The 25,763-nt window shown below is 41.9% G+C and overlaps 1 protein-coding gene across 2 annotated transcripts in view; it reads right to left on the bottom strand.

The window, feature by feature from the left end:
• The window catches only part of PTPRR (protein tyrosine phosphatase receptor type R), a 133,258-nt gene that overhangs the window by 23,137 nt on the left and 84,358 nt on the right, over positions 1–25,763 (bottom strand). For both annotated transcript variants that reach the window (XM_048500790.1, XM_048500791.1), the window contains 5 exons: positions 23,877–24,139; positions 4,443–4,629; positions 3,382–3,466; positions 1,755–1,834; positions 1,253–1,390 (listed from right to left, as the gene is read on the bottom strand). In XM_048500790.1, the coding sequence (XP_048356747.1) occupies positions 1,253–1,390; positions 1,755–1,834; positions 3,382–3,466; positions 4,443–4,629; positions 23,877–24,139 (753 nt within the window). The remainder of the gene's footprint in view (positions 1–1,252; positions 1,391–1,754; positions 1,835–3,381; positions 3,467–4,442; positions 4,630–23,876; positions 24,140–25,763) is intronic.

Here is a 25,763-nt window from a genome sequence, read left to right as displayed (position 1 = left end):
TCAAGCATTGTTGTAACTATCCATTTAAAAAATTGGCATTTTCTTTGAGAAAAAATTAGCTGTTCAGATTATATTATATTGGGGCTCATTTTCAAAGGTGTCATGATCAGGTCAGACAAGGAACTATTTACATTTCATGTTCCTATAGGATACAAGCATTTAGATGTAATTTTAAATATATTTTGGATATGATAAAATTATGTAAATAGCTTCTGTGTTGGTTGACAGATTCTTGCTTCAATCAGAGCTCCACACCTGCTCCAATACACAAGATGGAACTCTGACTTGCAAAGTCTGTCCAAGCTATTTCTCAAGGGAAGCTCCTCTAGTGTAAAGTTGTGTGTTGGCTTCACTACTGAAATGCATGATGCAAAACTTGACGGCATGGAGGCAATTTCAGCATATCAAAACTTTTACATTCAGATTGCTAGATGGCTTCTACAGGCGGGGACCCTCTCTTTACTTTAATCCCCCCAGCTAAGAGAGAGAAATGATCCTTCCCCTGAGCATCATGGCTCTTGCCCCCCAATGTTATAGTCACTGCCACAAGCCTGGCACCACTTCCAGCCGCCACATGGATACTGGTGAGCCAGGCCAGCACGAGGCCGCTGCCAGGGTACTGAACCTCCTGAAGCCCTTTCACCCCCACAACTATTGGCACGTCACCACAATGTCATTTCTGTGAAGAATCCAGAAATGATGTTACCCTGCTGTAGGATTCAGGAGGTACTGAATTCTTCTAAATCCTAGAGTTGTGTGATGTTACTTCTAGATTTGACCTGGAAATGATATCACATTGGAAATACCACATTGACAGTGAGTTTTGGGGTCTATATTTCCATGCTAGTCTATCAAGCAGAAGTGGATGTCAGGGAGTTGCAGATAGGAGGTATCCAAATCTACTTTCCACCCATTCTTTTGTCTCCTATTTTGTCAAATTTAGATTGCAAACTTCTCACAGGAGGGAGCCATTTTTCCCATGGCATCCTATTAATAAATGTAATATATGGCATAACAGGAATAAATAATTCCTCCTCCATAAAACCAATCAACTGTAAGATTTTTTGATAACACAATTTGTTCCCCTTCCACCCTTACTGAGGCAGCATAAGCTGGTTTTGCTTCTCCCCGCCCCGAGCAGCAACCACGTCTCGTGGTAATTCACAGATGTCTTTATTAAAATCTGTATCATCAGCTGATTTTCACACCCATTTAGACAATTTAATGATTCTTGACATCTGAGAAATCATACCTCATTTTTCTCTTTCAGTTTTGTGATCATAACAACGACAGGACCATCCTCTTGCCACACCATCAGCCAGAAGTCATTCACTGTATTAATCATAGGCCCTTGGGTTGCAATGAAGGCTTTTTCTTGGCCACCGTATCCCTGATTTAGAAACAAACACAAGAAGGAGTTGTGCTTTTTGTAGACATCAAAGAAATAGGGGTCTAGGTTAATAAAGAGAACTACCAAGAAGTTTCCATTAGAGGTCTGCATTAAAATGCTTGTGAATTATGGAATAATGTTGTATGAAACAACACAGAGGTTAGATCATTAGTTATTTTATTATTTATAATTTTATTTATAGAGAGAAATAAGAACTGGGTAACAATTTGTGGGAAAAGGTAATAGGGCAGGATGATAAAATATTTGGGAAAAGGGCAGGATGATAAAATATTTGGGACTATTTTGCTGGTAAGAAAATGAAATATATTATGAAAATTCTCATGAGGTACATCAGCTCACTTACCCTAACGTAGTTAGCATTTATATAGGTGCTCAGGGCATCATCAGGATTCTTTGGTTTCAAACACACCCTGCTTATAGGATCTGGAAAGAGGGAAGTGAAAAAGAAAAAAAGTATTTACCTTTAAGAACAACAAAGAAAATTAAGTATATAGATACTGTGAAGCATCAGTTATGCTGGGCATCTAGATTCTGTATAGCTGCTGTTCTGTTCCCCAAGTACTCGGCCAGAACAGAGTGGAAGACTCACAAGCAAGATTTAACAGTTCAAAGAAAGGTTTATTGCTACAAGAATTGAGACCCTAACTCCTCCCAGGGTCTGAGGCTGTTTCCGCACAGCCAGAGGCAGCGGCTTCCCAATGGCATAAATGAAGACTGTGAAGCATCGGGACCATTTGCATAGTCCCATGTGGGCAGTCCCGCTGCCGCCACTGCCCACAGAGGTGGCTCTGCACTGAGCCGCCCAGGGTGTCTGCGAGGGACTTACCTTGCCTTCCTCTGCAGCTCTGGGCAGCTGGAAAGACACGCCCATGCTGCCCTCCAACCCTCAGGGGTCACAGGGCAGCATGGGTGTGTCTTTCCAGCTGCCTGGAGCTGCAGAGGAAGGCAAGGTAAGTCCCTCGCAGATACCGGAGGGGCCAAAAGCAGTGGCCTCATGCTGGTGTGGTTTGCATTGCGCCGGCGGGAAGACGCCGGTTTTTAAAAACCTTGCTCAGGGATGGTGCGAGCAGCACCCCAGGGATGGTGTTTTCCCTCCAGTCAGGAAGATTAATTATGATGAGACTGAGTAGCCCTTTCATACCCTTTGTGGGCTAGAGAACAGGTGGGTCTTCCCAAGGCTTTTTGTTATCCGGATTGCAACAGCAGAAGCATCAGGAAAGGTTTCGCTTGTTGCTATACACTTGATTAGGGAGTGGGATGGAAAGGAATGTTGCAAGCAGAGACCCCTCTTTAGTATCAAAGTCCAGAATTAAGATTTGGCATCCATCTTAGTCTCAACTGTCTATGACATCAATAAAGAAGTGACTGGTATAGCACATCTCAGAACCTGGCCTCCCTGTCTTGCCATGGGCTTGTATGCCAACAGGCTGAACTCATCCATTTAGTAGATTGGACTGTCTAACTTCAGTGTTAATACAATTGGATGTAAGAAGACATAATGCTGGTTGATGTAGTCAATGACCATCAATTCTCATTAAACAAGTTTACTCCCAACACTGCTGAAAAAAGATATCGATGCCAGGCAAAAAATAAAAGTATTTCAAATTTAGCAGAACATGGAATCATTTTAAGAAATCATGTCATGTTCGATTCAAGCAGAACTCAGTAAAGATCCACAAAAGATCAGAATTCAGTGTTACTGGAAACTTAGCAGCTAATCTGACAAAAATCATGGAACACCCTCAGCAACTCACAGGATGGAGCTGTCAGTCTGACCTTTTCCAAAAAAAGTCTTTCATTTCAGCCCTTACTTGTCAGTCACTGCAGATGACCCAGTTCAAAAGGCACACCCAATGTTTGCAATGGAAAAGCTGACACAAGCAGCAGGCTGATCATAGGAAAAGGAAAGGCTGAACTATAGGTCTGAATATTACACTGCTGGAACAAAATATCATTTTCAAGGGACTTACTAGGCAGAATAGTCTTATAGCGATTTTTAGTTCCATGACTAGGAATGTCAATTTCTTTAGGATCCACAAAATTCATTGGAATTTCCTACATGGGGGAAAAAGCAAAATAAGTAATTGCAGTATTTGTGAAGAGCAAACTATTTCTTACTGCAAATATGGAGAATAAGAGATATGCTAGGTTTTTTTAAAAATTAAAAGCACCCCCAGCAGGCTGCCATTTTGAGAAGCAGCAGTGAGTATCTAACTCCTTCCCTGCTTGAAATAACTCTTCAAGATGCCTTTCTCCTTCCAGAACTTCAAATGCATGCTTTCAGAAGTAATTATGCATCTACGGGAAAAACAGCTGGGGGAAAATGATAAGCAGAGGAAAAAGTGGCACAGTTCACCACGCTTTCATTCAGCTTTTTTATTCTTAACCCTTGGAGGCTCCTAACACTGCTTTCTTTGATCAGAAAAAGGTTGTTTGATATGCATTTGCACATGGTATTGTTTATCCCTTCAAATACTTCACATGAAGCCTTCTCTAGACTCATCTCTGCTAGTCTGCAGACACTTACTTTCATACTGTTGTTCACTTATATAGAACCATCAATATACAAATCACTTCATAGAGTTAAAAAAGCCCAGATCCCTGCTCATGGAGATTATGCCCTAAAGGTTGAGACAACTGAAACAACCAAGAAAGGTGGAGGCAGAGATAAGCAGGGGAAAAATGTGTTTGTTTCAGTTACATGTACTTAGGCTTAGCTTTAGTAGGAGAGGGAGAATTCATGGAAAAGGTGGCTATTGAGGATAATACATCTGGACAAGCAAATGTAATAGACATGGATGTATTGGCATAAGAAAACTGAGAGAATGCTTGTGGGGGGCAAGACCATGGAAGGCTTCACAGGTCAAGATGAAGTTTTGTGTGGGATAGAAGTTACACTTCTTTGATATTTGGAGTTTGTGCTTCACTTTGAATTTGATGATGAAGTATTGTAGGGGCAATCGGGTCAAGCATGCATTCTAGTTTTTGCTTAGATTGTTTTACTTTTGGAATTAATGATCAGCATGTTTACCATGAATTCTGTTTGAAGTAAATGTGAACTTGCAACCGTGTCTTGCAACTGCTGCTTTGTCAGGACCCGGCTAGCTGACTGGAGATACTCCACTGCAACTTTCTCTCTTGGTGTTGGGGCCACCACAAAAGGTTCAACACTTCCCAAGCTGCTCATGTCCAAGGTGAGTGAGACATTGGATCCCCGCCTGTGTGACAGAAGAAACAATGTGCAATTTGCTCTTTAGCTTATATGCTATATCTGAATTAGATAGGCTGTACCTGCAGGCAAAGTAAAAGTACTTACTGGGAATGAACACGTTTTGATTTTGGTCTTGATAGTTAAGGAGATCCATGTGGTCTCATAAAAAACTTGCTGTCATTACTACAGTACTCCCAGAAAACTACCCCTGAAGGGGAAGGGACCCTCCAAAGCAGCATTCAACTAGATTCATGGAACTGTTGTTGGTACTGAAAACAGTCATGTCCCTCTGCTGCTCTGATACTATGGACAAAATAAATACATGCCAGAAAGCCATTTTAATCCATCTAGCTCTGAAGGAGGCTCATCTTAATAGATCTCCTGCCCCTGAGCCTTGATATCGCTGTAGTCTAAACTCAAGCAGACAGTGATCCACCCATGATGTAGACACTATGTCCTTCCACACATCCCTCAATCTGTAGCTCCAATTTTCTCATTCTTTGCTGCCCTTGCAGATAGCAGACCGTATCTCCAGCATCTCACCACCTAATGTGAACCTCCCAACTCCTTATCCCTGATTAGTTTCCTTTATCCTTCCCTGCCCTCCTACTCTTGAATCTTCCAAATCTCTTTGGGGACATACAAATGGCTATTCCTGGAGTAGCCATCAGTGGAATATCCCTAGGTAGATTGGATTGTAGAGGTTGTGACTGAGTGTTGCTACTTCTATGATCACTTAGAAATACCTTGTTATGAACTGCCTCCATATTTAAGCCTAATTTGAAGTTGGCTTTACATCTACAACTGCTTCCTTTTCCCGATTTACATTGTATACTTTTGGTTAGGTAACATAAAACCATTAAAGCTCCTCCCCTTCTTGTGTGGGATTGTAAACTCAGGCAATGACTGTGTATATGGAGGCTAAAACCATCCCGACTCAAGGATCTGGAAACTGTGCATTTGGAGTTGACTATATGGGAACACTTTTACACAAATTTCCTTGACACCTAATAAAACTCATAACATTGAAATTATGTAAAAATGGCATAAAATATTATTAAATACCCCCCCAAAAGCATAGAAATCAAGAACATCAATGAAAATAGGCAGATTGAAGGCTCAGAATGAAAAAACAGCAAAAGAAAAGAAAACGGGTGTATTCATACATCTCCTCTCAAAAATATTGCTCAGTGCTATGTGACTCAAAAGCAAGCTTACATTTATTTAATTTATTGGTTTAATTTAATTATTTAATTTATATGTATTTAATGTCTTTTCTGTTTGTTTCCAGTTCTTTAATATAAGTAGTGAAGGCCAAGTGTATTTTTGAATTCCCTTTAACTAGAATGTGCACCAAATGTGATCAGTCTTTCCCTAAAGGGTCTGCAGTCTTTATGAATAAAAAGAGAAAATCTGTTTATATTGTTTTGCAACAAAGCACAATCAAAATGTTAATATTTTCTTTGGCCTTTACATTGTTCTATCTGTCAGTCATGGTAAAAGGGCTACTTCCTTTCTAACAAAAAGAGAAAGAAAATAATATAGTTTTGATCTAATTATAACTGTGAATTTATAACTTTTTTCAATTCAAGGACTTAAGACCAGAAAAACTGAGGTTGACAAGCAAAAGTATTCCTTTAAAGAGAGGTAAGGATACACAGACCAGAGGACTATGCCCTAGGAAGGGTTTAAGGATATGTGCTTACCGTACTCAGAGAGCCAGCACAGTACAGAGGTTAAGGTGCTGGGTGAGGATCTTGGAAAATTCAGGTTCAGATTCCCACACTGCCACTGAAACTTGCTGGATTACCTTGGACTAGTCACTCTCAGCCTAAACCTTGGCAAGTATTTGGATGGGAGACCTCCAAAGAATACCAGAGGTGTGTCATGGAGGCAGGCAATGGCAAACCACCTCTGAACGTCTCTTGCCTTGCAAACCCTATGGGGTCACCATAAGTCAGCTGTGACTTCAGCAAAATATTACCCTTTAATAATAACTTTAGGATAGAAGACTATAATTCTGAAATATATTTAATGTGAGAAGCGATAGAATCAGTATTTTAAAAGCCTTCAACAAATGATACCTTTTTAGACATTACTGCCTCCTTGTATGCATAGTCACCATTTTATTTGGAAAAGAAAACATGTATTTTCTGGCTTTAGTACACATGAGCCTATCACCCCCAAAATATAATATTCTACTTGCATGTATTGAAGCTGCAAAATATACACAAATGGCAACCTCATATATTGGGAGTGGGGTTCCCACACTGCCTCAGAGTTTGTGGAGGAAGTGATTCCACTTCTGGTTGATGCTGTAGGTTGTCTCTAACAGTCCAGTCCAGATGGCTGAGGAAGAAGGGGCTATGGCAGGGGTCCCCAAACTTTTTAAACGGGGGCCAGTTCACTGTCCCTCAGACTGTTGGAGGGCCGGACTAAAAAAAACTATGAACAAATTCCTATCCACAAATGATTGTAAAATGTTTGATTTCACCTTTCAGCCTTTCTGTCATGGTCTATTTTTAGAACAGTGACCAAAGTATGTCAAGTACAGGGTGGGCTCCAAATATTGTTGGGGAGGCTGTGGAATAAAAAAAAAAGCAGAACTTTCCCAATGAAGCATTCCATCTAACCCAGGATCAGGTATCTTCCTGGGTTCTTTCCTCCCTAGCAGCCAGCGAGCGATTCGCCAGCCTGGCTGATGCCAATGGGAGTGAGGTGGAACAGAAAGCTTGAGAGCAACACATGGAGTAGCTGAGAGGGAAGGGCGGAGCAGGCGTTGCCACATGTAAGGTTTCCAACTCTGGGTCAGAAAATTCATGGAGATTTGGGGGTGCCATCATGTAATTGCAATCAACAGCCATTGGGGCCGGTTCCTCCTCTCCCTCAAGCCCCCACTGCACATGAATGGAGCCATCGCCGCCATGCCTGGCGGGCCGGATAAATGCCTTCAGGGGGCCACATTTGGCCCCCGGGCCGTAGTTTGGGGACCCCTGGGCTATGGGAATAGTGCAGGCCCATGCCGACATGTTTATCCACCCCACTGGCATAAGTGACTCCTATGCTGGTGGTGAGGGTAAACAGAAAGAGAGGCTTCCACCCCAAGAGCGGCATAGGTGTAAAGGAGGACACTGGTGCGGCTGCAGGTGGACTAAGGTTGTTTCTGGGGTTGGGGCCGACAGTAGTTGTTTTCTACCAGGTTTTGAGCCTGGGAACACCTCAGGCACAGCCCTCTGACCTACACCATGAAAACACATGGCGTAAGTCTTTCTTTCTTTCTTTCTTTCTTTCTTTCTTTCTTTCTTTCTTTCTTTCTTTCTTTCATTCATTCATTCATTCATTCATTCATTCAGGAATGCAAAGCACATGGCCACTCTGTACTGGACCTCAGCATTGGTCAGCAACCCTCATTGTCAGTAGTGGGTGTGGGCATACTCCCCACACTCTTGGGCTGTGGTCTCTACCAGAAGGGCAAACTGCTAGTGGTAGCTGACAAAGAGGATGATGCCTTTGTGATAGGCCACATGAGTCATAAAGGTGAGAGCCAGCTGCAAGTGCATCATGGTTTGAACCAGGTCAATGATGTCCTGATCCAAGAGGCAGCCAGAGATGTATGGCTCCATGAATCAGTGGTGCCCTCCTGCAGTTGGATGGATGTGGTCCCCAGAACCTGAGACCTGCTTGGCCAGGACCCCATTGCACGCAAAAATATGGGAAGAACTGGCATTAGGTGGCCACCAGGGCTCAGCAGTTCCTCCCCCCCCCCCCACCACAGAGACTCAGCCTGGCCAAGACTCCGCCCCACTGAAACAGCTGCCCAGCTTAGCAGAAGCTGCTCCCCACCACCAGGGTTGGCTGCCGGCCTTGGCCCATACCCACCCACAGTAGCATCTGAACTGCCACCATCACCCAAAGCACTAAGGGGCCATGCTTTGCCACTCCCCTGGGTTCAGGCTGGGGAGGGGGGGATGTGGAGGTCCCGTGCAGTGGAGTATGCAGTGGAGGGAGGTGATAGTGTGTGATAATTCCCCTGCTGCTTGCTGTGCCGCCTGGAGTGCCATAGGAGGTGCTGCAGCATTTCCTCCTCCACACTGTACAATAGGGAAGGAATATGATACATGCTATGAGGTATGCATTTTTATTGCAAGATAATGAAAAAGACCAATGACAAAAGACAGAGATAGCAGTCTGTTTTTCATCTGTTTTTAAATCAATTTCACTCTTTTGTGATTCTTGCCACCTTCCTTTTGACTTTGAATTCTGCTTGCACTCTGTAAACCAGAAGGGTGGCTACCACAATAATGAATATTAATTAACATAATTGGACATTGTGTGTTTGATATAACAATGACAATAACTTTTTTGTTTTGTGTTATTTTCTTATTAGTTAATAAACAAATGTACACCCTGACCAATTTCAGCATGTTTAGCGACCTCTCCAGATAATTCACACATGAATTCTGAGGTGGCGAGAGCAACACTTACCTGGAAAATCTTTACCAGAAGCTCCGCCTCTCTATTTCAGTGGCAACAAATGTAGTGACAACTTCAAATCATTAACAAGGCCATTTCCTGCCTATGTTTTACACCTAACATCAATTTCTGCTTCATACATGAACATTTGCTGCTGGAATATTGTTTCAACTGTTTATTTAAGCTTTGATCATTCTGTCTGCACTGTTTATTCAGTGTTCACTAAGAATGCAACATCTCTAGTCCCAATCCTTATTTTTCTCCATTCTCTCCATTTCTCCATTCAGAGTATTAAATCAGGCATACTGATGCCTTCCAAGTGTCTCTGTCTTTTTATTTTGAATTTCAGACAAGGGCGTTGTTTCCTTCTGGGTTCTCATATCTCTATTCCTTTGCTGAGATTCGTGGTCAATAGGGGCTCTTTACTGGACATAATCCACTGTGGCAGGTGGAAGGAAGTCATTAGTCAGCTGGCAGAATTAGTCTGATTACAGAGAAAGGAACTTAGTTTACATCCTAAGATTGTTCTGCAATAATACAACTCTTTTCTGATGCCTTCTGAGGATCTCTCTGAACGGTAAATAACAGAGATTCGAATAGCATTAAAAGAGATTCAAAAATAATAACAACATTCTCCAACTTTGATGGTGACTGTAATAGCGCATTCTGCCTTCTTTCACCTGTACCTATGAGGATCAGGTAAAAAAATGCCTGGGATTCTAGGTAAGTTAAGGTTGCAGTTATATGTACAGAATAAAGATTTTAAAAAGATGACGACACTCTTAAAACTATATTGCTTTGATTAGCATCAGTGGTGTACCATGGCGGGGAGGAGGCCAACTACTTGCAAGCATCACATGTGGGAGCACTTTCCTTCCGCCACTTGCTACTTTGCCGGTCTGCCATTCCCTGTTGCCATCTGCATTTACTGCTTCACCTGCCAGCCACTCATCCTTACTGTCTCAACCCATTGCTTTGTCTGCTGGGGGCCGTGCTGGTGGTCATGGCTCTGCTTGACTAAACTATGGGAGTCCTGGGCAGATGGATGAGTGCACTGGTGAAAAGGCAACCAGTTGGCACACATCCAGCTGCATGGAGAAGCACATGGGGAGATCTTCCTCCCAGGCTTAAGGCAGTCAGCAGCAGAGGCTGCAGGTCAGCACTGCAGGAAGGTGACCAGTTGGTACCTACCCAGCTGCACAGAGGGGCACATGAGAAGATCTTCCCAGGCCTGAGGCAGCTGGCAGCTACCCCCAGAGGCTATTGGGGAGGGCTACCCTTTCCACACCCCAAAGTATCAGCCCTCAGAGAGCTGGTGCTACTTCTACCTGTCCACTCACTGACGGGACAGAGCATGGGGTGGCTAACTGGTTCTTGGTTGCTGTGGGTGGGTGCACCTGGGGAAATGTGCTACAGTCTGGCCATTCCTTGTCCTGTTTCTCTTCTTACTCGAAGGTATTTATTTGAATGTGCTGATTTAGGAAGTCAGGGGAATGTAGCATCTACAAGGGTTTGGTGGTGGGGTGATGCATTAGCCTTTGTAGCCATGACTGTGTGTGTGTGCGGGGGGGAATGCAATACCAGTTCTTGCCCTGGGCACCATTTTGTGTTGATACCCCCCTGCTTAGCATTGTCTGACTGTTTGAGAAGTTGAGAACAGCTCACTTGATCAGGACCAAAAAGCCAGGAAGGGATTTCAGCCCTTCTTTCTCACAACGGCTAGGTGTAGTTTTTGAAGGATCACCCCTAGGGAATGTCTAGACTGGCTTTTCTTGACTCCACCAATTATAAAAATGGAAATGCCCCTCTTAGTATGTATATATGGACCTCTTTTTATTTTGGCCTCTGTTTAAACAGATTTTCATAACCATAATTAACTCTTGTAATCATAGATGTCATTAATTATCAGTCCCTTAAAATATAACAAGTGCTTCTCCATATATGCGTGTGATGCTGCTGAAGTGCCAAAATTGCACAAGAAATGAGAGATGCTGTGAACTCTGTAGATAACATACAATTTTCAACAGCCATGATCATTCCTGAGTCATGCCTCAGATCACCTTCCTTGCCACATCTAAATCAAACAGCTGATTATTTTTTATTCTTAGTTAAACAGTTTGCTGCTGTGTAATGCACAGTAACAGGTCAGGGCGGTAATGGGAAACTAGTACTCCCATCAGACTGTAAGAATGAACATATATGAAGTCCTGATGATTGCACTATACTGTATTGTTTCAGTTCATGGAAAGTAAACTACCAAGCAGGTTCAAGCTGCTTGTGAACAGTTGAGCTGCTCAATGAAAAACTGACTCCCTTCTCAATGACAGGGAATCAAAACATGAACCAAAACACTAAGTATCCGAGCATGCCTGCAGGAAAGTCTCCCGGGGACAGGCCTTCAGCTTTACATCAAGATATGCAAATCAGTGAGAACAGAAATCCTTCCCCCTTTTAAAAAGCAGATTTCTAATATCAACATTAAACAGTGTATTATAAGAATTCATTTTTGCTTTAATGTACTGAAAACTGGCACAGAGAGATAACCAACCAATAGATTGGCAGAAAGAGCAAATGGCTGCACTAAAAGACAAAGGATACAGCACCATGCATAGGTTTGAAAGGACAGATCTATATGGAAATATCTTTTTTCCTATATGGAAATATCTTTTTTCCTATATGGAAATATCTGTGTCATATACTCATATCGTCCATCACACATAAAGTAAAGCATGACTTTATTTCTCTATGAGTGCACAGATAGGGAGCCTCTGCTAATAGGAAAATTTTTTACTTATAGTTATAAATCATATTGTACAGTGACTGGTACACATATTTGATACTATGGCAATGCAACCACAAAATAAGGCATTGGGATGTCTGTTTGTAGCCTGAGAGAATAATGGGAATCCCATGCTCCTCCATACAAAGCTTTTTCAATGCTCAAATTCATTGCTCAAGTCATTTCTAAGGATTTCTTCAAACTTCATCATGCTGAAAAAGAGCATAGGAAATGATTTCGACACATACTGCTGGACTAAGTTTTAAGCAATCAGTATCTGGCTGGGGCAGGAATCTCTTGACATCCTGAGCAGGAAAGCAGCTGACATAAGAGCAGTTTCAGCCTTCCCTCTTTTAATCAGGCTTGCTCAAGTACGGCCAACTCCTGTACTGCCCTCGATAAAGCTTCATTGTAAAGCAAAGGGAACTGACTGTACAAAATTTGAAAGCTTAGGCAGTTTCCCTTCTTTTCCTGTCAATTTGTTCCAACACCAAAATGGATTTTATCATGGAAATCATGTTTTCAGATGAAACACTATCAGACCTGACCCCAGGATCTTCCATAGGTACCTATTTATATAAAAGAACAGTTCCCACCAGTCCATCCTGCTATACCAGAAGTCATGATGGGTCTATGCAGACAAACATATATGATTCTTAGTGGAAGAAGTCACCTGAAGTCCCATGACTTTTGAACCTCCAGATATCTGACAGGATGCCTATAAAGCATTCCACAATCTAGATCAGAACCACAGTGCTGGGAATGTAGGTGTGTTCTTTTCTCCCAGCACAGTTTTCCTAGCCCTCCCTGGGCTATTTTTAAGAATGGGAGGGAAAACAAAACAGAAACAATATGGACATGACTTTTTTTTGACGATTGAAAGCTGCTCACAGGTTGTTTCCTATCAGAGGAATTAAATTCTTAACATCATAGCCCCATTTCAGATGCCCTTTCTCTAACAGCAAAGGCTAAATTACACACTGGGAGTTCTGATCACTGGGCTCTAACATGACTCACACTTTGATCCTTAGCATTCAAGTAAAGAGACTGAAGTACCACAACCAAACACCTTTTGATGCTCAGCACAATTCGCATGTCTTGAAATTAGCTGCAGATGCTCATTAAACAAGCTTATTTAGATTTCGAAAGAACACAGCCAAACTAATTCAAATACATTTTAGTCTCTCCACTGTAAACACTGGCTAGGCTTGTCTGATTTCATCAGATCTCAGAAGCTGAGGCTGTTTCCGCACATCATGCCGATGGAGGCTCTGGGGCCATTTGCACAAATGGCCCCATGAGCTGCACAGCTGTTGGAGCAGGCTCCGCACAGCCGTGCAGCCCCCTTGCCTCCTGCTGGCAGCCATCGCTCTGCTGTTGCTCTGAGGAGGCCAGGGGACACGCACACGTGGCCAGAGCGATGGCTGCAGCGACAGAGGCCAGGGGGTGTGTCCCCTGGGCTCTTCAGAGCGACGGCAGCCAGCAGAAGGTAAGGAGGCGTTTGGGGCCGGGGAGGGGAATACGCCGGCTTCCACCCGCTGCCATTTGCAGATGGAAGCCAGCATTTGTAGAAAAACTCGCTCCCGAGCGAGTTTTGAAAACACCATTTGGGCAGGAACAGAGCACCGCTGCATTGATTTGGCAGTGGCGCCTGTCCGAAGGGTCCCCAGCAAAACGCTGTTTTATTGGGCTGAAGTCATTGATTTCTGCCCGTGCGGAAAGGGCCTGAGTGATGTTGGCTCTGGTTAGTATTTGGATAGGCAGCCTCCAAGGAATACCAGGGTCATGATGCAGCGGCGAGGGAGGGATAGAGGAGAAAGGGTAGGTCAAACAAATGGAATTCCATCATTGTCCTCAACCATAAGCCTGGTGGAACTTGCAGGTCCTGGTGGAACTTGCAGGGTCTTGCAGGTCCTGTGGAACTATACCAAATCCAACAGGGCCCTAGTCTCACTCAACAGAGTATTCCACCAGGCTGGGGCCAGGGTTGAAAAGATTCTGGCCCCAGTCAAGGACAACAGGTTTTGGTTTAGGAATCATTAGTAAATTGTTCACAGGGAGTAGCACTCTTTGGCGAGCATACCTGGCTGCCATTTAGCATATATTTTGTGAGTAGGAGTGCAGGTGTTCTGTTTCCAGGGCTGTGGTCATTTCCCATGGCTATTGCTACTGTCGTTCAAATAGTGATACTTGAGGCTGCAGAAAAAAGTATAGCTCACTGGTAGGCATACTAATGAGAGAACTGAGGGACTTGTACAGACAGGATCCTTCTTATGGCACCAAAATCTAAACCTAGAACATTGCATCCATCTTAGCCTGCACTATCAATGGCACCTTTAAAAACGATGGGTAGACTACTGTCCTAGAAACAGCCCCCCCCCCTGCCCGTCCTATCACAAGTTTGTCTGTTAGCATAACAGCCCACCCTGGGAGAGGGGGCAAATTGATTTGTGGAGGTGGATTTGCCCTCCCTGGGGCATTTAGCCCAGTGGAGGTGCTAACACACCAGTGGGCGGATGCTGTGGTCCTCCAGGATGCCTGGATGCAGAGCTGGGTGCTGCATCCAGCCTCCCATGAAATCTTATCCTGGAATAAATTTTATTAGTCACTGCAGTGCCATGTGACTTCTTTGTTAGACTGCTGCTACAGATGAATATGGCTACCAAATTACTTACCAAGAGTCAGAATCAGAAAAGGTCTAGAACTCAAAGGTTACTGAAATGCTAATGTTGTAGGTTAATTTTGAATATGATTTACAAAATTTAATATTATTTTATGTTAAAAAAGTGTTTCAGTTTTGTGCAGCAATTTTCTAAACTTGTTTTTTTTACTTACAAGTGCTTCCAACTTTAAGCGATGTCACTCACAAGAGTAATGGTGAATAGTTATATTAAGCATGAAAAAGCACATTCATTTCAACACAATAGAGTAAAATTATCCTCCAAATCTATGCAAAGCTGTATATTGCAGCCAGGAAATTCCAGATCCCTTCCTGTAAATATATTAGGTTCTCATGCATGTGATACAATCCACAAACACTGAGAACTTTTCACTATTCAGATTGCAGAGGGATACACAATGCTTCACGTCAAGCATCGCTCTTAACAGAATATTGTACTATAAAGGCAGGAAATGTTTAACAATTATAAATAGCACAGTGGTGGTGCTTATGCCAGCAATTCTTCTGATCAGAAATTAGAAAGGAAGAAATCTTGGATTCAAAGGTACCATGGGTCAGGAACCCAAGTACATTCTGTTTGCCCCACAAAAGTACCTGAAAAGTCATGAGCAACTGTCTCCTGCATAAAATGATTGCATTTTCAGATGTGATATTTGCATAAACTGGCAAATAGACATAGTTGGCTATTCATGGACCCAAAAAGGCACTTATGCTCATCCATATAATTTCTTAACTTGATAGTTAATATTTGACTTACAAAATGACTATGTATGAAACATGTTAGGATAAATCCAGGAGGTATTTATCATGTAACAATAATGCCATAAAATTAATTATTTTGTTGAAGGTGTGATCAGTCTCCCTGGCATGGTTGGTAAATATGAATTAGCACAGACAGCCCAGAAGGCAACAATCCAACAAGTACACAGAGGCATATGGAAGACTGTTTGAATGCCTCCTCATGGTGGTTGGCTGATAGACTATCACAGTGGTTCTCAACCCTCCTAAATGCCGCGACCCTTTAATACAGTTCCTCATGTTGTGGTGACCCCCCACCCTAACATTTATCGATTTTACAGATGGCGAACACTGATGCAGAGAGTCTTAGGCGACCCCTGTGAAAGGGTCGTTCGACCCCCAAAGGGGTCGCGACCCACAGGTTGAGAACCACTGGACTATCATCTCTGGGCTGGAAAATTCCTGGAGATTTGGGGAGGGGGGTGGAATCTGGGAAAGACATAATTTGGGGAGGGAAGGGAGCTCAATAGGGATGTGATGCCATAGAGTTCACCCCCCAAAGCAGCCATTTTCTTTAGTCATAATTCTAAGAGAACACCAAATTCCACTAGAGGTTGGCAACCCTAGTTGCTAGTGTGCAGAAGTTTTCTAGGGACTTGGATGTGATATGCAGCTCATGACACAAATTCACCAGGGCAACTTGATATACATAAACAATGTAAGAAGCAGCCCTGCTGGATTAAACCAACATGTGATGTTGAAAGGGATACTGTGCCCATTGGAATAGGAGAATGGAGAAGGCAGCAGATTGTGATTTTCTTGTGCTCTACTTCCTTCATTGCCACAAGGCAATTGAGAAATGGGAGACTGACCCAGCAACAGCTGTTAGATCCAGGCCATCTGTTGGGCTTTGAGCCCCAGAATGTCTTTGGACCCTGCTTTCCCAACTGTCCCAGAATGTGGTAAATAATTAGATGGATGGTGGCATCCACAGAAAATAGTAGCAAATGCTTTTGCATAACCCTTGAACGTTATCCAAGCTTTTAAGAAGATGAGGAAGTTTTCCGGGATCTACCTCTGCAGGATGATTAGCCATTGAGATGGGGAAGGAATTCCTGATTTCCAACCCTGTTTGCATATCAACAGGAGTAGAGAAAAGCAGTTTCTGCCCACTGCAGTGAACATGAAGGAGCATCAACACAGTTTTCTGCAGCTGCTATAAATTACTTATAATGACCCTACCCAAAGAAGAAGGGTGAATTCCCTGCAACCAAGAGGACATCTGGTCTGACAACTCAGTGGCAACATTGTATTTCATAGTAACAGAATATGTTATACAAACAGCTACCAATTCACCCCAATTGGATCAAATGTTATTATACATTTATTAATATAAAACATTTTGACCATTTTTAGTAAAAGATTTCTCAAGATTTGTCACAAAAATCAAAACCAAACAATAATCAAAAGCTTCTAACTAATAAAAACCTTCTAACAAAATAAAAACCTTGACAGCAAAAGCAAAGAAACAACCCCTCCCAATCACAAAAGGATACACTATCTTAGTGATGGCGAACCTTTTAGAGACCGAGTTCCAGGGGTAGAGCAAGAGAAAACTGCGTCCCGGGCACATGTGCGCCCTGCGCCCCTGCCACACCCTGCCTGCCCCCACCCTGCCCTGGAACGACCCGAAACACCCCTGGAACGCCCCATCACACCCCTATAATGCTCTTGCCACGCCCCCGCAGGGTCACGCACCCAATGCGTTGTGCACCCCTCATCCCTTTGACACTATGCCACTGCCAAGTGCCCAAACTGGGGCAATGGTGTGCGTGCCCACAAAGAGGGCTCTGAGTGCCACCTCTGGCACCCATGCCATAGGTTTACCACCACAGCACTATCTCATACTGTTTCTTAATATCTTTAAGCATATTATTAAAATAAGACCAGATCATATTTGAATGGCTATGAAAAACAATCACAAGCACATAAAATTTTGCATTAAAATTCTAATAAAAGAGGTAATGTCTCCATATAATCTATTGTTAGGAGCAAAGGAAATCTCAAATTTTCTAGCCTCAGAAAAATAATTACAGTCAAAAGTAATGTATGTATCAATGTACTTCTGAATTGCTGATCTCAGAATGCTAAAACTGAATAATATATTGACAAATAGAACATAAAATGGATACTGGAAGAGGGCATAGTTTACCTTCCCCAATAAACTGCAATAATGTATGCGTGTGTGGGGGATCCCTCTTTATTAAAACACAAATAGAATGAATAACAAACAATAGTTTCACCTTCCTCTAGATGTCACTCTCCATCAACTTATATCACAGCTATCCCAAGGGAGCACTGTACTGCAAGCTCAGATTCAGCCCATGCCATACACACTTACATGTTACCCTAGAGTACATCTGAGGTTTCCAGAAAGTTGCTCATAATCAACAGGTTTCTAGAACTAATGTCTGGTAATAAAATTTCAGAGTTGGTACAATCCAGACTAAATTATCTTTGTCACACATTATATTTCATGTTGTTACCCACTGCACTACACCGAAGCAACTTGAAAAGAGTTGGGCAAACATATCCAGAAACTGATCATATAGCCTATGCTCTCTTGATATTTGACCACCTGACTGTTCATTATAGTGGTTAGCAATGAGAGCTGGGGGTTAAGGTATATCCCTTTATATTTTATGTTGATCATATTGGCCCTTTTCAGTCATTACAATTTTGGCACAGAAACATTACACAAGGTGAGATTTTTACCCTCCTGTTATGTGTAACTGCCATCAAGTTCCGCAATACTCTTCATCAGACTAGATGTCCAGTAAGAAAATGGAGAAAATGAGAAGAAAAAGATGCTTTATGGTTTAATGGAAAAGCTCTGCATTTGCAGTTCATAGCCTTCCTGAAAATGACCCGTTTGTAGACAACCTACAGACTGTGGGTTTTTACGTCTTCAAGAACATGACTACAAACTGCAGATGTTTTGTTTCTCCATCATGCTTTGCCCTTGGTCTCCCCACTCCTGCATCTCTTTAGATCTTTAGTTTTTTTAAATTAAATAACCACATAGATAGATTGATAAATCAATGCTAACACTGGAATATGTAAAAATAATAAGACTATTCAATCAGTCCAAACACCCAATTTGCCCCTGCATTTGATCAACAAACTGGGATGTTTCCAGCCTTGTAGTTTTATACACAAGCCATCAGTGATTCCAGACCACACACACAAAAAACCCATTGGTCTTGACACTTGGGTTTACAGCACATTGGGAGACGGACGATAGTGAACCTGGGGAGCTTAGCAAACATCACTGAGAGGCAGTACAGTATTATTATTTCCATCTACAGATGACTGCAAGGCTGTGTTACTCCAGTCAATAACTGAGACTCGAGAAGGGCTCAAGAGCTTTATTGAACTGTGTCAGGATCCTTGCTGCAGAAAGTCAGTGCTAAGAAGCACTCTCCCTCCTTTTTTTCACACTAAATAATAGAAGAATAAGGTGAGAACAGTTTTGTTGGTGTCCCAAGTGTTTCAAGGACAAGCGATAGACTTCATTCCGGCCTGGGGGGGGGGGGGGGGGGAATGAGAAAGGCATACTTCACTCTGTTGCAAAGCATGGCAATTAAGACAGAAAGGCCCATTAACGTATACAGATAATAGCAAGTGCAGGTGTGACCTTGGCTCAAGCTCCGCCCAGGCCTGACAATGACAAGCAGATATGACAACCGCTCTTTTGATACAGTGGAGATTTTTTTGAGCAATAGCATACAGCAACTTTTAAAATGAAATTGGACTTTAATGGTTTATATGCTAGCTGAAGTGGATTGCAGGATACAAGCTATTATTAATGCCTCATAAATATAGAAATCAATCACCTTGTTTCCAGCAAAGGGCCCAAAGCATAAGGCCATGAATTGTTTATATCAATAATTATGTTGTGTAATGTAACAGAGAACTATAGTCCGAAACAAGTAGTCTCTCCAAATGGCAACTCATCTATCCATCCAGACAGATTGTTGTAAAATACACATACAACATCTGTATCAGTGTAGTATCCAATAGGGGCATGCAAAAAAAAAGGTTCTTTTTTTCAGATTCCACTATTCCTGCACAGTTTAGAAGGGAGTGAAGACTGGGATCCCTATCCAGAGGGGGAAGAAAAAGGGCTTGAGAGAGTGGCACACCCTTGCGCAGGCTTATTTGTCTTCTCAGGGGCACTTACTTTGGCAGAGGGGGAGACATATCAGCAACCACCCATTGACTGTTACACAACTCCACCTCTGCAGAACTCAGAAGTCTGAGCTGCAGCGAGGCTGTGTTGGTGTACCGCTCAGACGTCAGCATGGGAGGGGATGGGACAGGGTGTTGCCAGGGGACTGAGCCAACTTTACTTGGCTCCCTCCTGGGATTGAAGGCTGGTAGTATGGTATAACGGTTATTGGATTTACGCCTGTCTTTTGGCAGCATATATCCTGTCAGCTCTATGGGTTTGGGGTTTGTTTTGCATCGGGGAAGTTTCAGGACTTTTCCCTGCTCATGGTACCACTGAAAAGCTCTTTTGGAAACAGCAGGGTGGCACCACATTGGCGCCGTGGCTTGCCACTTCCGGGTTTGGATGGGGCTGAAAGAGTTCTTGCCTTGCCTTTTGCAATGCAGGTATCAAAAGCACTGCTTCCCAATCCAACATGTAAGGGAGGGAAGAAAAACAAGCTTTTCCTCTTTTTTGCAATTTAATTATGTAGCTATGTTGTTGAGGGAGTGTGGACCGGAACTTGACTCCCAGAAGATCCCACCATCAGCTGCGAGTCAGCTACAGATCATCAGGCAGCTGCAAATTAACTCAGCAGCTGTTCAAGTAGCTGAATGCAATCTGAACATTCCCCAGATCAGCTCACCATTAGATTGTGAAATATCAGTGGTGGGATTCAGCAGGTTCGCACCACTTTGGCAGAACCGGTTGTTAAAATGGTGATTAAAAACAACCAGTTGTTAAATTATTTGAATCCCACCACTGTGAAAGATGCACAAGATAAGCTGACATGCCAAACAGGTTTACTAAGAAATTCACAGCATCTCTAAGTGACATGAATGACACACAAACGAAACACACAAGGAAGTCACATCTAAATTGAGGTGTATTAATATACTTAATGCTAAGATTTTATGAATATGTAAAAATTGCAGCTGCACTTTTGAGAACAAGTGATTCATGCATATTTTTACAGTAGTATTGTTCAGGGTTACCAACAGAATTCTTTTTATTTAAAAGGAAAAGAAACCTTTTACCTGTCCAGGGCATATTCTGTATACTAATGCAATTTCAGACATTTTTGATGGTTTAAAGCAAAACCTTTTTCATTGTTTCCTCTCTTTGATTTTTGCATGCATCTTCTATCTTTCATTTATTATCTGGGAGAAGATGGACTCAGACATTACAGTAGGCTAGATCCCCTGTACAGATAATTGATGATTGATGAAAAGCACTTGCACTTTGAAGGCATGGATCTAAGTTATGGTTTTCCGGCAGATTTATTGCAACAGATGTCAGGATGAGCAGAGTAAGGAAAATGATTAAGTTAACAATGGAAATGAATGTTGGCTGTGCTGTTTAAAATATTCAAAATGTTGGATTCAAAGCTAATTTGTTTTCCTGTTTGAAAATATGCAGCAGCTTCTGATGTTTTTGTTTTTCAGAGAGTGGAGGCTTAAATAGGAAACACTCTTTCATTTTCTCCCACAATATAAACCAATGAAATTGATTGCAGAAGTCTCAGCACAAACAAAAGTACTTTTGACACAATGCAAAATTAACCTTTGGAATTTATTAGCATGTGTTGGTCACTTTTAGCTGAAGGCCAAAACAGACCTGCTGCAAAATGATTCATAGTTAGAATCTTCCATATATTTTGCAAAGCTAACTAGCAAATCCAGGTATTTATTTTGAAGTGGTCTCAGGATAAGGGAATATTTAAACCTTTACTCTGGTAATTGTAAATGTCTCTTCCAAGGTGCAATTTTTTGGGAGAAAGACAGATTCAGGCCCTTTTCCTCCAAATAAATTAATTGCAATACTGGTAAGGTACTGCATGAAAAGACAGAGGAAAGGGGCTCAACTCTATCACGCAGAAACCCTTATGTCCATTGCTAAATAGCTGCCTGCAACTGCAACTGCCAGTCAGCTTTTCAAAAAAATCTTGTCATTGTATCTGCCAAAGATAGAAAAAGTGATAGAAGTAGATCTATGAGCCATGCCAAGCTAAACCGACTCCCACACGAGTCAGTGTACCTTTGATGGATGGAACAAAGCTGAGAATGAAAGGGACATGGGTTTTTCATGAACCATGTTTGTGAACTTCCCAAGGGTGACAGTTCTATATTAATGTTCAGCCTCTTTAAGAGTTTGTAACAAAGGTGTATTTTTGTTACTTGTCACATAGTTTTTTTAATGCCATGACGCTGATAGTTTTTTTCAGAAAAATATATGTGAAATTGCTGCTCTACAACTAACTAATATCTCAACCCAGTTCAGTTCACCAAGCATACAGAAGTAGAGTTCCATATATATATTTCCAGTGAGATAGGAAACCATGTGAATAAAACGGTGCTACATGTTTAGTTCTTCCTTGCTGATACTATCCTTGTTAAGACATTTTAAAAGAGTAACAATCTGTTTTGGAATAAATAGGACATGAACCTTTAAAATGGCTCCATCTGTACTGTTTTGGATCAAAGCATTACATGAAAGACATTCACTTGTGAAAAGCAGTCTCAGAATTGCCTCATTTTCACCAATGGGATGAACCATCAATTAAATAATCTAGTGTAAAAGAAACATAGTGAACTTTACAGCCACAAACATGGGGGATGCTAAAGCCACATATAAATCAAGATCAGTTTAAAACTTGTTTAGAATATCAGATAAAGCAGTCGCAAAAGTACATAGATATTAAAGGATGAAATGAGAAAAACCATTTTTTCCAGTATATAACAGTTTAAGCTTTTTTTCATAGTATAAAAAAGTGTTCATCAAACAACAAGCATAACAGATACCACTTAAGTTCATATTCCCTGGGCTCAAAATGTGAATGTTTTCTGGTTTAGACACTATAGCTAATCTAGGGGAAAAAACCCACTCTTCTTCCTCTCCAAGCAGCTACAATCCAGGTTCAGGTTCCCAGGGGGATTATCTTTCCCAGGGTGCTCTAAAGTGTCTTTGTACATAATGTACATAATGTACATAATGACAGAGAAGAGGAGGTGGGTAAGGGAACAGTGTACTTGCTTATTAGCTGCCTGCTAGTCTGTAGCCACTGCTGCCAATGTGCAGCAGCAACTGCAAGGTGAGTGAAATTGTGAAATTGGAGAACTGAGCAGGGATAAGACTGGCTAGAGGACTTTTGTAAGAAGATTTGTTCATTGTTAGCAGGGGCGTAGCTTTATAAAATGTCACCACGGCTTACTCCAGTTGCTGTGCTCCCCACCCCAGCCACAAAATCGAGCCAGGGGCACAGTTGAGAACCGGGGAATGGGGCTTGCCCTGCCCCCAATCTCCATATGGAGATTGGGAGCCAGCTCATCCCACCTCTCATCTCCAGAATGAGGCCAGCTGAGTCGCCCCACCCTGATCTCCATGTGGAGGTCAGAGGGCCAGTTTGAGCCTGGCTGAGGAGAGGGGGCAGGGCGAGCCCAGCTGGTCACACCTGATCTACATGTAAAGATTGAGGGCGGTGAACTGCTCGCTGGCATTTAGCTGTACCCTACCCAATCTCCACATGGAGCTCGGGATGGGTGCACAATTGTGAAGGGGGTGCGGTTCTGCAGTGCACCCCTGGGGAGTGGAACCCAGGGCTTGATTCTCCCTCCTATGCCTCCTAACTAACTGACAACCAATGGTCAAATCTATGTGCTTTCCCTCCAAATCATTAACTCAGATATGTCAAACTTATTTTTGAAAGGGCTCATAATAAAATTACTGCTGCTGATGTCACTGTCAACCAATTCCTGGCCCATACTAACATGAGTAATATGTAATAGATTAAGAAATTGTATGACTTACAGGGTTTTGAGCATGCAGGTGGGGCCTGGAGATCTGATTGCATTACAACTGATCTCCAGCGAGATCAGTTCCCCCAGAGAAAATGGCTGCGTTGGAGCGTGGAGTCTATGGATTATATTCCACTGTGGTCTCTCCCTTCTTCACACCCTACCCTACTCTGGATCCACCCCAAAATCTCCAGGAATGACTCAACCTGCAGAGGGCAGTCCTAAATTTGGAATAATAATGATCAATTAGAGGCATGTTCAGAGGGTGCTACAACTTCTTCTTTTCAGTACCACACATGCCATTCAATTTTTCGCAGCACTTGAAATATCTCCCAAGTTAAGTTTGACTGTTGTTGTTTGTGTTTGTGTATCTTGTTTTGTTTAAAATAAACATTGTTCACTCATCTATTCATTGCACTGACTTACACTGTATAATCCACCTTGAGTCTCAAAAGTGGACTGTAAACAGAAGCTTTAGCCTTTCAGAAGTGAACTATAAATAACAGGGACTTTAGCCTACCTTTCTTGAAGCCCCACTGGCTTCATTTTGAATGGTGATGGGCTGGCTGAAAGAGTGGGCTTGAGTTCAGGAGCCCACTGCCCTTGTGGGTCTACTGTGTCATTTCCAACTTTAGGAGGCTGTTCTGGCTGGACCATTCTGTTTGCCAGCTTATATTCAGAGGGAGGTCGCTGCAGAGGGATGGATGAAAGGTGTATTTCCTGTTTTTTGTTCTTATCTTGTCTCCGTGAAAATTGTATTTTCTCCTTCAGTCTGTAAAGTACCTATTGAAAAAAGACACATTGAGTGGTTTATAAAAATATGAACAGTCTACAGCAATAGCAAACACCATTATCAATGAGAAAAGTCTCAAATGTGGTTTTACATATGATTTGATTTGTGCAATCTACAGTCTTGGGTTTTAATAGCACTTGATTTAATTTGTGCAGTCTATAGTCTTGGGTTTTAATAGCAGCATCATGTGAAATTCTTCTTGCTTTATTGAGAATACAACTAAAATATAATTAGAAATTATTGTATGGAAAGAAATATAGAGATATAAAATGTAATAATGAGATATAATAATATAATACAGCAAACTTTTCTTGTTTCCCCCTGAGGGGAGTTCTATAGCCTTCCATCTAGATAGCTTTGCCCATTTCATTGCTTGTTATTATCAACTTGGTTTCATTCATTAGCCTTGGAAAATGGAACTTTTTGCAAACATTTTAAAGGAAAACATTTAATGCACTATAGCTTGTGGTTAAGGCTTGTTTACTTTAGAGAACAGAAAACAAAGGATTAAAAAATGATTTCCCCTCCAGTATATTGATTTATTTTCTAGCCTCTAGCAAGATGGTTTATTTTCCAGCCTTTATCAGACTGGTATGCTTGTAATGCATTTTTATTCTGGCAAATTCTCTGCTGATCTTTGCTGTATTTTTGATTCCTCTAGAACTTCCTTTCAACATGTCTGCACTGTCTGACAATTATGAGGTTTTCCTTCTTGGATCATGATTCACAGGTACAACAAGGAGCTGCAGCCAGCCCCAATTTATATAGGCTCATTCCGCACATGCAGAATAATGCACTTTCAAACTGCTTTCAGTGCTCTTTGAAGCAGTGTGGAATAGCAAAATCCACTTGCAAACAGTCGTGAAAGTGGCTTGAAAACGCATTATTTTGCCCGTGCGGAAGGGGCCATACTTACTTTATTTATCATCTATCTTTCTTGAAGATATTCCTTAATGAACACATGAAGATGCCTTATATGAAGATGCCGTATTTATTTTGAACTCAGCACTAGCTATTTTGACTAGAAACAGCTCTTCAGGGACTCAGGTAAGGAAAAGTCTTTTCTATCTTTTAGCTGCTAACCAAGATCCATTAACTGAAAATGCCAGAAGTAGAACTTGGTTCCTTCACATACTTTGCATACATACCACATTTTGAAACTAAACCACAGACTTATGTATGCAAAACATGTTGTGTAAAACTAAATTACAGACTTCCCACCCCCAAAAGGTAGTGTTATGATGCACATTTCCAAAATATGTTGCATTTATACTTTAAGCTTAATTTTTTTTAGTAAAAACCTGTAACTGTAACACACACACACACACACACACACACACACACACACACGGAGAGAGAGAGAGAGAGAGAGAGAGAGAGAGAGAGAGAGCGTTGACTGGGACTAACTCATCCCTGAGAAAAGAAATGTAAAGAAATGTAAGCACTCTGTTTTTCAACCCATCTGCATAAAAGTTTGTTAGACATATAATGACAATTTCTGTCAAATCTGTCAAATCAGTTTCTGTTAAATGTTGGTCATGCCAACATTTAAATTACTTGAAGTAGGAGACTAGATCTAAGTTAATACAATAGGTTTGACACAAGTATGGAGTT

Source organism: Sphaerodactylus townsendi, linkage group LG06 (genome assembly GCF_021028975.2).
Source record: "Sphaerodactylus townsendi isolate TG3544 linkage group LG06, MPM_Stown_v2.3, whole genome shotgun sequence".
NCBI classification, from domain to species: domain Eukaryota; kingdom Metazoa; phylum Chordata; class Lepidosauria; order Squamata; family Sphaerodactylidae; genus Sphaerodactylus; species Sphaerodactylus townsendi.
This window is presented reverse-complemented; position numbering and strand designations above follow the sequence as displayed.